At 39.8% G+C, this 14,493-nt stretch overlaps 1 protein-coding gene across 1 annotated transcript in view; it reads left to right on the top strand.

Moving 5' to 3' along the window:
* The first annotated feature begins 220 nt into the window (after window positions 1-220).
* Window positions 221-14,493, top strand: part of LOC140242045 (hematopoietically-expressed homeobox protein HHEX homolog) — a 36,925-nt gene continuing 22,652 nt past the window's right edge. The window contains exon 1 of the mRNA XM_072321797.1: window positions 221-791. Within this exon, the coding sequence (XP_072177898.1) occupies window positions 281-791 (511 nt within the window). The 5' untranslated portion in view covers window positions 221-280. The remainder of the gene's footprint in view (window positions 792-14,493) is intronic.

Genomic DNA, 14,493 nt, shown 5'->3' with positions numbered 1-14,493 from the left:
TGCTCAGATCGTCTGCTGTAATGGTGTCTACTAATAAAGATCTCGTGAGCCAAGGATTCGGGGCTAAGTAGGCGCGAGAGAGGGCTGCCTTGGCACTAATCTTCAACTTCGCTCTGACATCACCTTGCAGGTTCTGGTTTGTTGTCATTTTCAGGATCCCTTTACTAATTTGTGTACACTCTTATACAAGGTCAGAGTCGGAGCAGCTACCAAACTGGTCGGTTTCCATTGATCAGGACCTACAATTTCTTCTTTAGGCTTGAAGGATTTTTTTCCTCACATGTCTACCATCCAGTACGCCATGCCTACCAGCGGAGCGGGCTCGGGAGGTTTAGGGATGGTGAACCATCCCAGCCCGCTGGTAGCTCCAACTCCCATACAACAGCTACCTGGTCTCGCTGGACATCATCACAATCTCTTAACCCACTCACATTCACCTTCACATTCCAACGCTTCTCACACGCCGTTTTCTATTGATAATATTCTCGGACAAAGTCGAGCCGCTGCGCTCCAAAACATATCTGCCCTCTCACCTGTCGCCCACCCGACAACTCCAACGAGACCTACCCCGACGTTCCCCGGGCATTCATTTGGCCCGTCTCCATACGGACAGCCTCAACATCCTACCGGAGCGTACTATGATCCCGCAGCCGTGCCCGGCGGCCTGGCGGCGTCAGGACCACTCGGCTACAGCTCAGCTGCCGGATTTACCTCGCCCACGGCTATCTATCCGTACTCAAGGAGTGATTACACTCAGTCACTATTCGACAGAGTTGACCACTATCAGAAAGGTATGTTGAACCTTGCTTTCTCGGTGAACAAAATTGCACAATCATTGCTGATTTGGTATCATTCATGCTAAGTAAAACTGACGATTAACATCACTATTAAACTCCAAAATTTCACCAAGAAGTACAATTGGCAATCTTACGTCCGTCGTTATCACACACATTATAAAGTCCGTTGATGACATGATGATAATCAGGTATTGCATGAATTGGTATACATGGATTTTTACTGATAGTTAAACAAATTAAACAACGGATTAATTCACGTAATATGTTTCTTGCTAAAGAGTTAACATACTGTATACACGTAACTATGAGTCCGTTAATGACATGTCATGATAATAATCAGGCATTGCTTGGCATGATTGGTGCACATGGTTGTTAATGGTTGTTAAACAAGTTCTAAAATTGATTAATTCGTGTAATATGTTTCTTGCTAAAAGTATAAAAACATACACAAGCCATGAAATCCGTTGAATACATGGTAATCAGCAATATTTCATGAGTGATAGGTGTAAACATGAATTGCTAATGATAATCAAAACAACTTCTAAAAGAGACCAATTCGCAAATTGTAAATTGAAAGTCCACTGCAAAACACAAAAGCGAACGTTTTTCCACGTTTATTTTCAGAGAAACATTCAAATACAAGCTTAATTCCAAAATGCTTGCTTTACAAAGTTGGGTTAAAGAATCTATTTGCAACGGTGATTTGATTTTGTCTTAACTTCGATCTGACAAGTGGTTGTTTCATGTAAGTTTTATTATGTCTGATAAGATTTTCTGATAAGTTTCTAAGAAAGAATATTAGTTTCGTTGCACCATCGATTAGTTTTTAGCGTTTCTTTCCTTATTAGTTCATGATGGAGTGACTGGCATTGAAAAAAAAAGTGTGTGAAATTTCTTCCCCTACAGATTCACTTTCGTGAAAATTCTTAGTGAAACTTGGAGAATGATTTCCCTGCTGTGAATAAACTCTGGCTGCTAGGGCAGCCCGAAGTATCAAGGTATATTGGGGCATTATAAAGACGTAGCTGTTTTACAGCGTTGTTGCACTACTTAAGTTTAAGATTCAGAAAAGGTCATCAGTCTTTGACGGCGTGGTTTCCTTGTCAGAAACATACCTTAGAAATGTGTTTAACTCAACCAAAATAATGAGTAGGTTTATACACCCTAATCAAATATGAATCGCTGTGATGACGATTATTCATATTCAAGTAAGGTTTTCATAAATACCTGTTATTCTGGGTTTTTTTATTCCTTAAATCTGTTTTGCCATCTTCTCCCTGTCTTCTTCTGTTCTTCTTCTCTGTAAGCTTATTTCTTTTCAACGTTCAAATTGCTCTGCTTTATTTCTGTTTGTCAAAAGGCCTGTCAAACATCTCATTCGCTATATTTATTTGTGGAGCGAATTTATACCGATCATAACTCGATTATTGATCTTTTATTCTTTAAAGCTATGTATGCTCTATAACTCGAGTCTCACAAACCATTTTTTTACCAGCACGCAGAGAGACATGTGTATTTTTTCACATCCAAGCATTTTTAAACAATATTTGTGGATACCTAAGATGAGCAAGTCATGATTCACTTTCACCAACCTGTCTCACATATAGATCACATGAGAGAAAAAGACATAAACAGAATTTTACCGCAAAACATGCCACTTTCCTCAGTGCTGAGATCACACAGGTCAAGTAAAACTTGTCAGAAATCTTGATATTAATTGTTTCATTCAGCTTTTATAATTTCCATGCAAAAAAAAATACAAAATTGTCACTCCAATTATTTTGCCAGGAAGAAGGTAATAAGGTGATCAGTTCGTCAATCTTGCCAGTTCAGCCGTAGACAGAAGTAAGTAAAGGCAAAACTGAGTAAGGTTATCGTAACTAATTGACAAATTGCCCTATTATCGACGTAGCTTGAGCTCGAGTGAAAGTAAAGCTTAGTAGGTAAACATCGAGTAAAAACTGATGAAGTGTTATGCAAAGTGTTCAGCAAGTGATCGAATGAAATATGGTATTTAAGGTCCTGAGTTGGTTAAGAGTTTGCAGAATTTAATCAGTGTCAGGAACAAAATGGCATTGTCAGGTACGCCTTGCTACTGGTTCAGAAATTCCCCTGTCGGGACGGTGTCCTGCGCAGTTACAAGAAATTCGCAGGTCGAAGGGCGTGCTTTGTCTTATGATTCCGTTTTCCGAAAGCTATATGCTCTGCTAACGTTTTATTGATGGTAATTTTGTATCTAAACGACAGGAAATAGATTATATTGGCTTCAGTCAATTGCTGTCTTGTCTGGGCGGTATGATAGCCAGAGTATATGGAGTACGAGAGGGACGGTATGCCAGGCGCTGCGGGGACCATAGTGTGCAGCCACCACGCTAGATCACGCGGGATGTGAGGTTAAATAGTTCAGGATATATTTCTCGCGAACGATCGCTTCCTGATTCCCCTTATAAAGACATACACTTCAAAATGGCGATAATAGTACTTTAAAGGCAATATAGCTGCCATGATTGCGCTAATGTTTGGCTAAATACTTCCGTTGCAGGTCTGTTAGCATAATACCGACCCTGCGAGGTTTCCTGTATGCTGGCTACATCCACTATCAATTGCTCGTATCAATATTTATGTTGTGAACTGAGCGTGTCGCGTTAATTTTTCTTCGACGTGATTTGATTGCGTGCATTTATTCTCCCATTTCCAGGGCGATATTTTTCTTTCAAAGTGTAACCTTTAACTGTCACGCGAGCCTCCACAATTTCCTCTATAGCATTATTTGATGCAGTTTATCTATGGTGACCGCTTCCTCTATGATTCTGGAGCGACCAAGTGTTTCCTCTTGTCAATAGGTTTTCATCGATATGCTGTACCAAGGTGCTGAAGCAGCAGACTCCATACAGGATGTGAGGTTCCATCGGGGAAATATTATTTGTATTACGGTGACAATAGTTGTAGAGGCCTATATCCTGTATTTCGGAGTGTATATGGAAATACAAAACAAAACTAAAACTGAGCTATCTGTTATGGCTAGATCCAGATCAAGTGTGGTTTGAGAGATAGAGAGATTTTATTTCGCCAAAATAAGAATGTTACACATCATAGCAGCCCAGAGGCTGAATTGCATGTCATGGATGTAAATGTACAAGCAAATCTTGGTATAACCCATCACCATTTATTGCATAGCAGTTTGTGTATACAACCGTGACACCATCTTCCCAGCGTCAGGTTGATCCTAATTTATAGTTTAATTTTGTTTCTTTATGATAACCCGAAGCTAAACAGTGTACCCTGTGGTGTTAAGTTCAATACTTCGCAAACATTAAGTGCACAAAATAAACATCACCCTTTGCCCAACGATGAGGGCGTTATGACAAAGGTCGGTTTGTAACGAAGTTATGACTAATACAGAGTGTAGTGAATTCACGTTCAACGATATCAATTATATTTCAAAGTCAATAATGGTCGTGATAATTAAATCGCACAATTACTAGACTGTTGCAATTCTCCATTAAAGAGACTAAACGGATTTAAGTCACAAAGACTGCAACAGGAATATCACAATGCTGTGTCTGTACCACTTATTTCCTGACAGTAAGACTTAAACGAGTTTCCGTGACACGTTTATGTATTATTTCACATCAATCGTTCAGATTCCTGCCAGGAAATATGAGGCCCGGCTTATTACCACACACACACACACACACACACACACACACACATAAACACTCACATAGAAATAGGTCCGAAAGAAATAAGTGAATTAAACGACTCGCGACAGGCGTGGTTCAGTCCCTATTTGATAATAATTCAATTCCATTCGACCATCAACTTGTCCCCCCCCCCCCCGACATTAAACCGAAAACAAATGCAAACATTTAACGCACTTTCACCTTTTCCTTTAATTCAAACGCCGTTTTAACGCAAGGCTCATAACACTGCACTGGAGTGAATCAGTTTCGCTTGTACCCGTGGGAGTAATTGTGTCTTTATCGCCAACCCGTGTCCCTTGCGGGGAGCAGCGGAAAGCAGCCCAAATTAACATGTCTATTTAGATTACTGGCCCAAATCAGTGAACATTTTATATTAGATTGCCGTCGATTTCGCAGTTATCTCCGCCTTCTTCATTAAAAGGAGGGCTTAAATGTCACCGTTATCCTGAAAACTCCCTTGATAATTTTGAATTTCACCCATGCGCATGCATAATGCCAATTTGTATCATTTCAGGACCACTATAAGTATCATTAGGTTTGTCATTTATGTATAATAATGTCTGTGGAAATAAAAACACAATAGAATAGAAAAGTATAGAATAGAATAGTATAGAATAGAATAGAATAGAATAGAATAGAATAGAATAGAATAGAATAGAATAGAATAGAATAGAATAGAAAAGAATAGAATAGAATGGGATAGAATAGAATAAAATAGAACAGAATTGAATTGAATTGAATTGAATTGAATTGAATTGATTGAATTATTATAGATAATAAGTATGATGTAGTAATCATCCCCATCCATGCTATTAACCATAAGAATTCCGATTATTATAGGTATTATGTTTGTCAGTATCAATGTGAAAGAAAAATCAACAACAACATCAACAACACACAATCAGAAAACCAAATGCATGCCTTGCGGTACACGTACCATTTTAGTCGTCGACAACACAGATGAGAGTGAAATACAACATGTTCTAATATCTGATAAACATCAAACACCAGTATTGGACTACGTAAAGAATGTCAGTAGGTCGTATCAATTCGGTTTGAGGCTGAGAATGGTTTGTACACTGACAGGCATTTTGTGAATAACAGAGGGTATAGCGTTTAGCTACGAGTTTGTTTAATGTGAGTTTTAATATTTTATGGTTACAATAATCATATACTTGGAAAGGCGGGCATTTTTCGATCCTATAAAGATATGCAATCTTCATGTGGGAGAAAAGCAACAACAGACACATGAGAGAAAGAAAAAAATGATAATAAACTGTTACGAGCAAGATCAAATCTTCTTAGCGTGCGACCAATATGTCAGCGTTGATACTGCAAGGCCTGGGTTGACATTCCAAACTGCGTGTGGCGGCGAGGATTATAGCAATCTATATTCAGCAATATTATTCGTCCATGACTGTTGGTGTTTCGACACAGCCCCCAGTGTGGGGATGGCCAATGTTGATAAGCGCTCGGTGGTGCCCTATCACACAGGAAATGGGCCATGAGAAGCACACATACAAAGTCGTGAATCACTTTCCGCCTGTAAGCTATCCTTTGTTTCAACAGTTTCCGGACTACACGCTATAGTTGGGGCTATATGATCATCACCGAGGTTTCTGTGTAAAGCGCAAAATACATTCAAAAGTGTCTATATGCGTCTGTGGGATTCCCCCACCCCTACGCCACCCCAGCAAACATCCCTGACACCCCCCCCCCCCCCAAATGTGTAAAGGAGTTTATTGTAAATTCTTTAAAAACTAGATCTAGATACGTGAAATATATTGTGTAAATTCACTTTCACAAAGGTGTATGTCGGTTTACTGTAAAGACTGAGTGATGTATGTCATTGACGCAGTGTTATACTGCGGGACTCACCATAACAAAGAGTCGAAAGTTCGTGGGGCGTATTTTTCTTTTGTTTTGCTTTTTGCTTTTGTTTTGATTTATATACTTCATAACCTCTCATCGCAGCTCTCATGAAGTTTAATTGCTGCTAAAGTTACTTCGATAATAGACAAGTGAAGGTCATTAGATACGCTATCGGATCTGTGCGTAAAAGCCGAAGTGCTATTTGATGTTAACTGTGATTTGTAATACGGACTATCATAGGTAAGCGCTTTACGCCCATTTTGTCTCCCTCATCTCCCCCCCCCCCTCTTCCCCTTCTCTCTATCTTCGATAATTCCTAATTTGATAATGGGTCGTCTGTGTCCTCCCCCTCCGATAGTTAATTCAAAAGGACCGTGCTGATCACATTTTGTTTTGCCACGATCCGGGAGAAAACCGTAGAAGACGCGTCTGTTTCAGTAATCCCGCTTCATTACGAATCGTGCCAGTTTGGGTCATCATTGCAACAGGTGGTTTGCTATATACCTCATGATGGCAACATTGCGCCTTGGTTTCTTTTTTTTTTTCCGACGATCTATCAGGGTGCATACGAAAAGTGCATATCAGATGGACATTGCAGATGATTTTTTTTTCTCTCTAAATTCACTGCAGGATGAGGTTGAGAGAGATGATGTATGTAACGCAGGAGAGACACGAAAATGCAATTTGCTAATTCCATGGCTTATTCATCGAGAGTAGAGAGGTATGATTCGGACAGAACAGGCGCACGAATACTCGGTTTGAGCAGCAATATCGGTCTTGTTGGCGCATGAACAAAATGGCGATTTCATGTGTGTTTATTTTGTCACATGTTGTTGCTGAATTATGCTTGTTTTTGGCATTGTCAAGTGCAACGTTCAAGCTTCCAAAATACAATACAATTATGACCAAGAATTTGCTTTTCCGCAGGCATAGAATTTAGGACGTCATTCCCGGGAGTTTTTGCAGGAAAGAAACAGACAGTAAGAAAACAACAGCACAAATTCAATGTGTCATAAACGCAGGCCCATGTTTTTTGGCGCACTACCGCAGCATCCGCATCAGCAACTTTAATCATCCACTTTTTGGCGCGTAAACGTTCATGCATTGTTTAGCGTTTTCCCGTCAAATCAACCGGGAGAAGGAATCAACCAATATAACAGATATTTAGTCATCTTGTAGGAGGGTTCCTTACACTCGTTTAAAATCCTGTTTCGCGTTTTGTTCACCTCTGTTTTATTTGGCTTCTATTTTTTTCGCTTAATCAGAGGGGAGAAGTGTGACGGAGTATATGAAGAAAACGGGGGAAACCGCTGTTGACGTTTATCTCAATCTCAAATCGAGTGGCGCGATATATAGAACCGACAGGGGGTATAGGGGTCTATACGGAAGCCAACAAGTCAGGTCTCATTATAGTATGAAGACATCAAACAACTTGTGCCAGTTGGGGAGAAATGTGGTCGTGTGACGTCACACCGTGCTGCGGCTGAGTGACAATGTGCACATATTGTTATTGTCTTTAGCATACCGGCGTGTAAATGTTATGATTTCCCCGTTCTGGTTCGTCGCAGACGCGCAGGTGAATTTAAGTCAGGATCGTTTAGAATAAATGTCACCAGCTAAAGGTCCGACGCTGCAGTCAGCGACGATTCTTTGCCCTGCTTCGACCCTGGAGAAGAAAAAAAAAGATGGCGTATGGAGTCAGAAATCTCATCTCCCCCGCAGTCGGGTTCAAGGTGGCTCTTGATGAGGTGCGAAAGATTATCTTCATCTCTTTTGATTTGATCAAAACTCTCACTGAATCTTCCACTGATGTTTCATAACTCAACTCGGACTCTTGGAATCTTTATTTAAAGAGGAACTCAATTTGAAATTCCAACAGTCCCAAAAAAGTCTTTAGAATAATTGCTTTTCAACAACAAACAAAATCATGGTACTCCCCCTCTATCTGAGTGGCATGCTGGTGCACAAATATGACAAACAAATGTGTATAAAGCAGAATGCTGTTTGTAAACTGTATCAGAAACGCACACACACAAACACATACACTCACTTACAATCTTTCGTATAATGATAATAATACTTGTATTGACATCCTGATTTGTCTGTTATTTCTGCTACATCGACCGGCTCTGGAACGGTGATTATTTCATTAAAATTATAAGTCTAGACTGATCGTAACAATCAAGCTTCCCGTGGGCTGAAAAAAGGGGGGCTCTACGCTTGACGGGAGGGTATTCCCCAGATAGCCGTTTCGTTGACACTGTAGGGTGACTCACCCCTCCCTACAGGTCCCGGGGACTGCGCCCGGGGCTCTGTCGGCCGCAAAAAGCCCCACCCGCTTATTTACGCTCCCCTTAGTCCCACACGCACTATTTTTCTACCGGCAATGGGTCGTTGCGGAAGCGACCCTTGCGAAGTGGGCTCAGCGATAATTTCCTGGATGCGTGTACAGCATCGTTAGTGAATGTCAAATTTACGTCGGGACCGACGGTTAAGTAGAGCTGGATTAAAGGATCATGCAAGAACAACACACAACCTGATTAAAATAAAAATAATGGCTTATGCATTCAAAAGTTGTCAGTGCACAATCCACGAAAATTGAACAGCGCTGAAAGAAAAGAACCCTTGCAGTTTGAAAAAGGTAACTCACTCAGACAACTAAATAAGCATTCATTGTAAGCCATCTTCCTATATCACTAGCATCCTTGTGTTGTAGCTCCTCATTCTTTCCTTGAACGTTTCATCATACCAAAGAGGTACTTAAATACTTGAGTCTCTCCTTGGTCGTACTAGACTAATTACGCTCTGCCATGATTTTGACGAACACTCACACCCCCCCCCAAAAAATAATAAAATAAATAACAAAAAATGATAATAAATAACAAAATAGGTCGTGTTTTTGGCAACCATACCTTTCCCCTAATGTACCGTTGCTAGGTCATTGTAAGACCACCATAATTTGATGCGCACAATACATCTTATTCTTATTGATTCTTGTGAAATACATTGACATTTACTGAATATTTTGTCTACGAATGGAAGCTTCGATGACGTCACCATCTCCTCTGCCAATTCAAGCACTGTGATCACGACTCATGTCACTGATTCCTAAAGACACAGAGAAACTTTAAAACTACATTAAAACTTTTTACGTTCGACCTTGTTCGACTTTTACAACCGACTTTTATTACAATGTTTCATTACTGTAATGTTTCGGTATTGCTGCAATATGACTTTGTTCATTTCCACAATGTATTGTTTACATTTTTTTCTTTTGTTACAAAAGAGATTGAGGTATATGTTATTAAGTTTTGCCGAAAAATGAAAATACATTCGAATTGAATTTTATTTAACTAATGAAACCTCCACCATTTTGTGCGTCTAATATATCCAATTAAAACTAAAAACCAACTCTAGCAAACGTTGTGGAATTGCACATTAGATGATAACGATGATGAAGCAAAGTGTATAAAAATGCAGTGATCAGGATGATGACGAGGAGATGAAAGTTGATGATTAAGACAGGATAAGCTTTATTCAAATCATATAGTTGAAATAAGATTAGAATCATTTCAATTCAGGTTACCTCCATTCTCAACCAATACTATAGGATGTAACTGCCGCTTGTTTCAAGCATTAACCACAAAGAGCATTATTGTAATTTTCAAACTCGAACACGCAGTCGACGTTCATAAAATGTTTTTGTCTTTCGCAGGAAAAATGTCAATGAACATCATTTCACTCTGTCAATGGTAGGCGACTTGTGTATGAAGTATTGGAAGATATAAACACAAGCAAAAATTATAGCAAGGTGGATGGTAGTCACGTCATTAAATGAAGACTTAACAGCGATGTGAAACTATAGATCATTCAGCGTTATACAAAGTAATTGAGAAGAATGACCTATCTGGAAAACGTCCAAAAAATCATACTTCTTTGTACAAAAAAAAAACTACAAAAGAGGGACAAATTGTACATACAAACTAAATACAAAAATTTTGTTCCCGGTTTTTCGGTTCATGTTCGCATGTTTTGCAGGACACATGCCATGTCATTTTTTTTTTCTTTTTAGAATTAATCATCCTTAATGTAGTTGGTAATTTCTGCTAGGTATCCATCATGATTTGATTGATGAACCATACAATGTTTATATGGTGGTTGAATAATAATTAAGCAGCATGTGAAAGTCACAGCGTGTAGCTTTTATACTCGTTAATTTGTCATTATGATATTAAAAGGTGAAACTGAAATTATTTCATGCCATACAAATTGGCGCTTATTGTGGGCTATCTATTAAAATGACAAAGGTCTCGAAAGTATGCGTATGCAGAGAAAGCCACAGCGCATCTTTGGAGAAGCGAGCTTGCAACTTGGCCGCTCTTGATTTTAGAACTGAAGTCAAGCGCTAACGCTTTTGTAAATAATGTGTGTCTCGCAAAGCGTGAGTCGCTGCCTACTAATAGCTCTGATTTGAAATAAATGGCAATGACATATTACTCTCAAAGCGCGATTTAATTAGCAGTGACGTAGGGTTTGTCTCAAACTGGTCTTGCAGCGAGCTGAAATAGCCGGAGAAGTCATAGTCTTACACAAAACCGAAACTGTCTTCTCTGGTATGAGGTTATTAGAAATCGATCCAATTTATTGCCTGTGATATAACTGCAATCTATTTGATAAATACATTACGAACCATGATTGTAATGAGGTATTTAGTCACAATGGAGGAAGGATTGGTACTCTACTGTCATTAATTTTAAGTAAAACTTTCTTCACTCATAGCGCGGTGAGATGTAATTGCACGCTGTCACGAAATTTAACATGGTTATCTAACATGGTGATGATAGTCGTTATAGTTTGTATTATTTCAAATTAGTTTTCTGCGATGGCGCAAACGTTTTCAGTGTCGCCTCACTTCATTTAAGATTATTCTCGTCAGTCCTGACAAGTAATGCAAAAATTTTGATGCTCTACAAGCCATAAAATCTGTTTGTATTGATCGCAAATCGAAATATCAAAAAGACCTACTTTGGTCTTTATATGATTTTCCCAGTCCGAATGCTGGAGGTCGTGGCGCATGGCACACGAGGTCTGCATAAAATTATATATATTATCTTGGCATGCGCTCATGCTCATTATTAGGGGATAACACATGGATTGATGAATGGCTGAAAAGTGAAGGGTATATGGGAAACGGAGAAAGGATGTTCGGACGCAACAAGACGTCACGGGCAGTCCTCGCCTGAGTGCACAAACTCATGAGACACCAAATGGGGAACGAAGCTTGTTAGGCGCCACAATGCGTTTCGTCATAATCATAATAGTTATTATATCGCCAGTTTAGATGTGTCACTCAGTGCTTTGCTCCAAGATGATTGTCTGCCAATGTCTCTGTTGCAATATACATCAACGATGGGATGAGACAAGTCAAATGTATGCCTCAGTTTATTTTAGAGGCAATATCGAGCGGAAATGGTCCGTCAATTAGCTATTCAGACTTGACACCGACAGGAGGAAGACTCCAACATTTCGAGGGACATGTGGCATGAAACGCCCCCTAAATGTAAACTTGTTTGCCCTTAAACAAACCACATAATGGCAACTGGCAAAGAAAGGGGAACGCGCAGAATTCGGAGAATGATTGGCATAAGATTGCGGCAATTATTTTACAAATTGGAGAGGTTCTGCTTTTCCGCGCTGTTGTTTTTCATCGTCGGCAGGTCGACACACGAGTGTCGTCAGCGACCCGGCTCTGTGTTGACGACTGAGGTCCGGACGAAGCCGTGTCCCCAACGAGATCGGAAGTCTGACGGGGGAAAGCCGTCAATCAGTCGTGTCGCAGGGGCTTGAATGGTGCGAGAAGCGACTCTTCCCCCCATTGTGTGGACGCCGTTCGAGCTCACGACTTTTATGTGCTTGCTCCTCCTTCTTTTATCATATCCATTGCTTGGTTGGCAATCTCAATATTTTCGCGGCGGGGAGTCGGCAGGTCTCATGTATTGTGTGACTGAGACCGCGCGGTGTCTCGCAAACTCGTCTCCACAAACACGCCCATTGTTCATCCCCCCAATCCAAACTCGCCTGACTAATCAAGCGTGCTAAATGATTCATTTAGATAATTATATCATAGCTAGTTGTTTGACTAAGTGTATGTATGTATGTGTATATGTGTGTGTACGTGTGTGTGTGTTGTCGCAGTATGGTCATATTTCTTCTCTCTTCTTGCGGTGAAAAAGAATTGAAGATCAAGCCATGAGCAATCCCATGTACACAACAGCTACAACTTTGTACCAATACGACTCATTCATAAGGTATTTGACTACAACTACGTGTGCACTTCAATCATCACGCACTCGTACAAATCGAGTGGAAGCTCAAAATCTATGGCAGATTACGATATAAAAATGGTTGGAAGTATTTATGTCGCTCAAAAAAAAAAGAACAACGATCAGTTTTTGGAGCACACGGCGCGAATTTAAAGAGGTAATGGTGGAAGCAGCGAATAAAGAGAAGGACCAGTAATAGTGTCGGTGCGCTTTTGAAAACCGTATCATCATTGTCCGTGAATAATATTGGAACTTTTTTTTTCCAGTGGGGGAAAAAGAGGACGTCGTTTCGCTTTGGATAATTTCCGCTGTTGGGCTTATCAGACGAGTCCAATAGACACGATTATCCTCTACAATAACAGCTAAAATCGACGGCTAAATGGTATTTGCAAATGTTCAGGAGATACTTGTTTTGGGGTATCATTTCCTTGTGTACGAGCGCTTTACTGCCCGCTTCCGTAAGCGCGCCGTTATCTGGTCCTAGCACGCGGGTCGCGGCACGCTTTGGGAGCTGGAAGGCAGAAACAGACCAAGGCAAAAGAGGCCAGGAGACAAAAAAAAAAAAAAAAAAGTCGAGGAGAGTTTCTCTCTCCCCACCCCCCCCCCCCCTTCTCTCTCCTTTTTACTTCCTGTTGAGTTAGGGAATCATAGACCGGAAGTTGCTTCATGGTTTCTTTGTTGTTTGACTCGGATCCTCAGCACTCCCTCGAAACGAACAGAATGTACCCGTGTCGTCCCATGAGCCTACTTGCAACGTACCCAGTCTTGCTTTGGTTTTTTTTTCCTCATAGGGGAGAGGGAGAAAGATGGAATATCACGTAATTACCATAATGCCAATGGAATCTCACAATCTTTTTCACTGATTACGAGGCAATAAACTAATATGTTTCCCAGACTCATGAAAATAAACTAGTGTTTTTAGATACTTTAGAAGCAAGAGGAAATTAAAATTGCAGACACAATAAAAATTCAAAACGTCGTTAGAGACACGATTTTTCTATAGATATATTGAAGGTCCTTTTATGATGCACCCACGTTGCATTTTTAGTTGTTTTTTTTTCGCTCTTTTTTATATACCTATCATGCGCATTACCTTGCCAAAATGTATTTTTTCCATGCATTTATTAACAAGAGCTAATACTTTCTTATGGTAATTTTGATAACGATGATAATGATAATACTTCTTCTACTACTGCTACATTTACGACTAATGATGATGATGATGATAATAATAATAATAATAATGTAGTAAACAATAAGAAGGAGAAGAAGAAGACTATTAAGAGCAAGATTATATTAATAATTTTTATGGTTATTGTAACATTTATTCCATTCTTATGTCGAACGACGACGGTGGTTTTATTGGAGAGCAAAATAATCCTCAATTTTACCATCTTTTAAAAAGGGATGATCGTTGATCACAATAAAACTTCAGTATAAAGGATATAAGGTCTCTCCATTAGAAACATCATAGAACATCACCGATCAGTCACAAAATCCATTTTCGTAATCAATTCCAAGCCCTAATTGTGACAAGCGATGTTTCACTGAGATTACGATGCCAAGTTCTGGAGAGAGAGAGAGAGGGGGGGGGGGGGGGGGGGCAAAGAAGAAGATAATGATAGAAACTAAGAAGTGATTGGCGCATACAATTGATGGGACTTTTTATACTCCTTTCTGGTAACATGTATGACTCCAGTCTACCAAGACGTTATGCTCAACAGACGAATTTTAACTGAAAATGACATAGAAAGAAAAACTGTAAATGTAATCTATAATACAGCTCTGATTTTTTTT

The sequence above is a fragment of the Diadema setosum genome, chromosome 18, assembly GCF_964275005.1.
Source record: "Diadema setosum chromosome 18, eeDiaSeto1, whole genome shotgun sequence".
Taxonomy (NCBI): Eukaryota; Metazoa; Echinodermata; class Echinoidea; order Diadematoida; family Diadematidae; genus Diadema; species Diadema setosum.
Note: the sequence above shows the minus strand (reverse complement) of the source record. Positions and strands in the feature narration are given on the sequence as shown.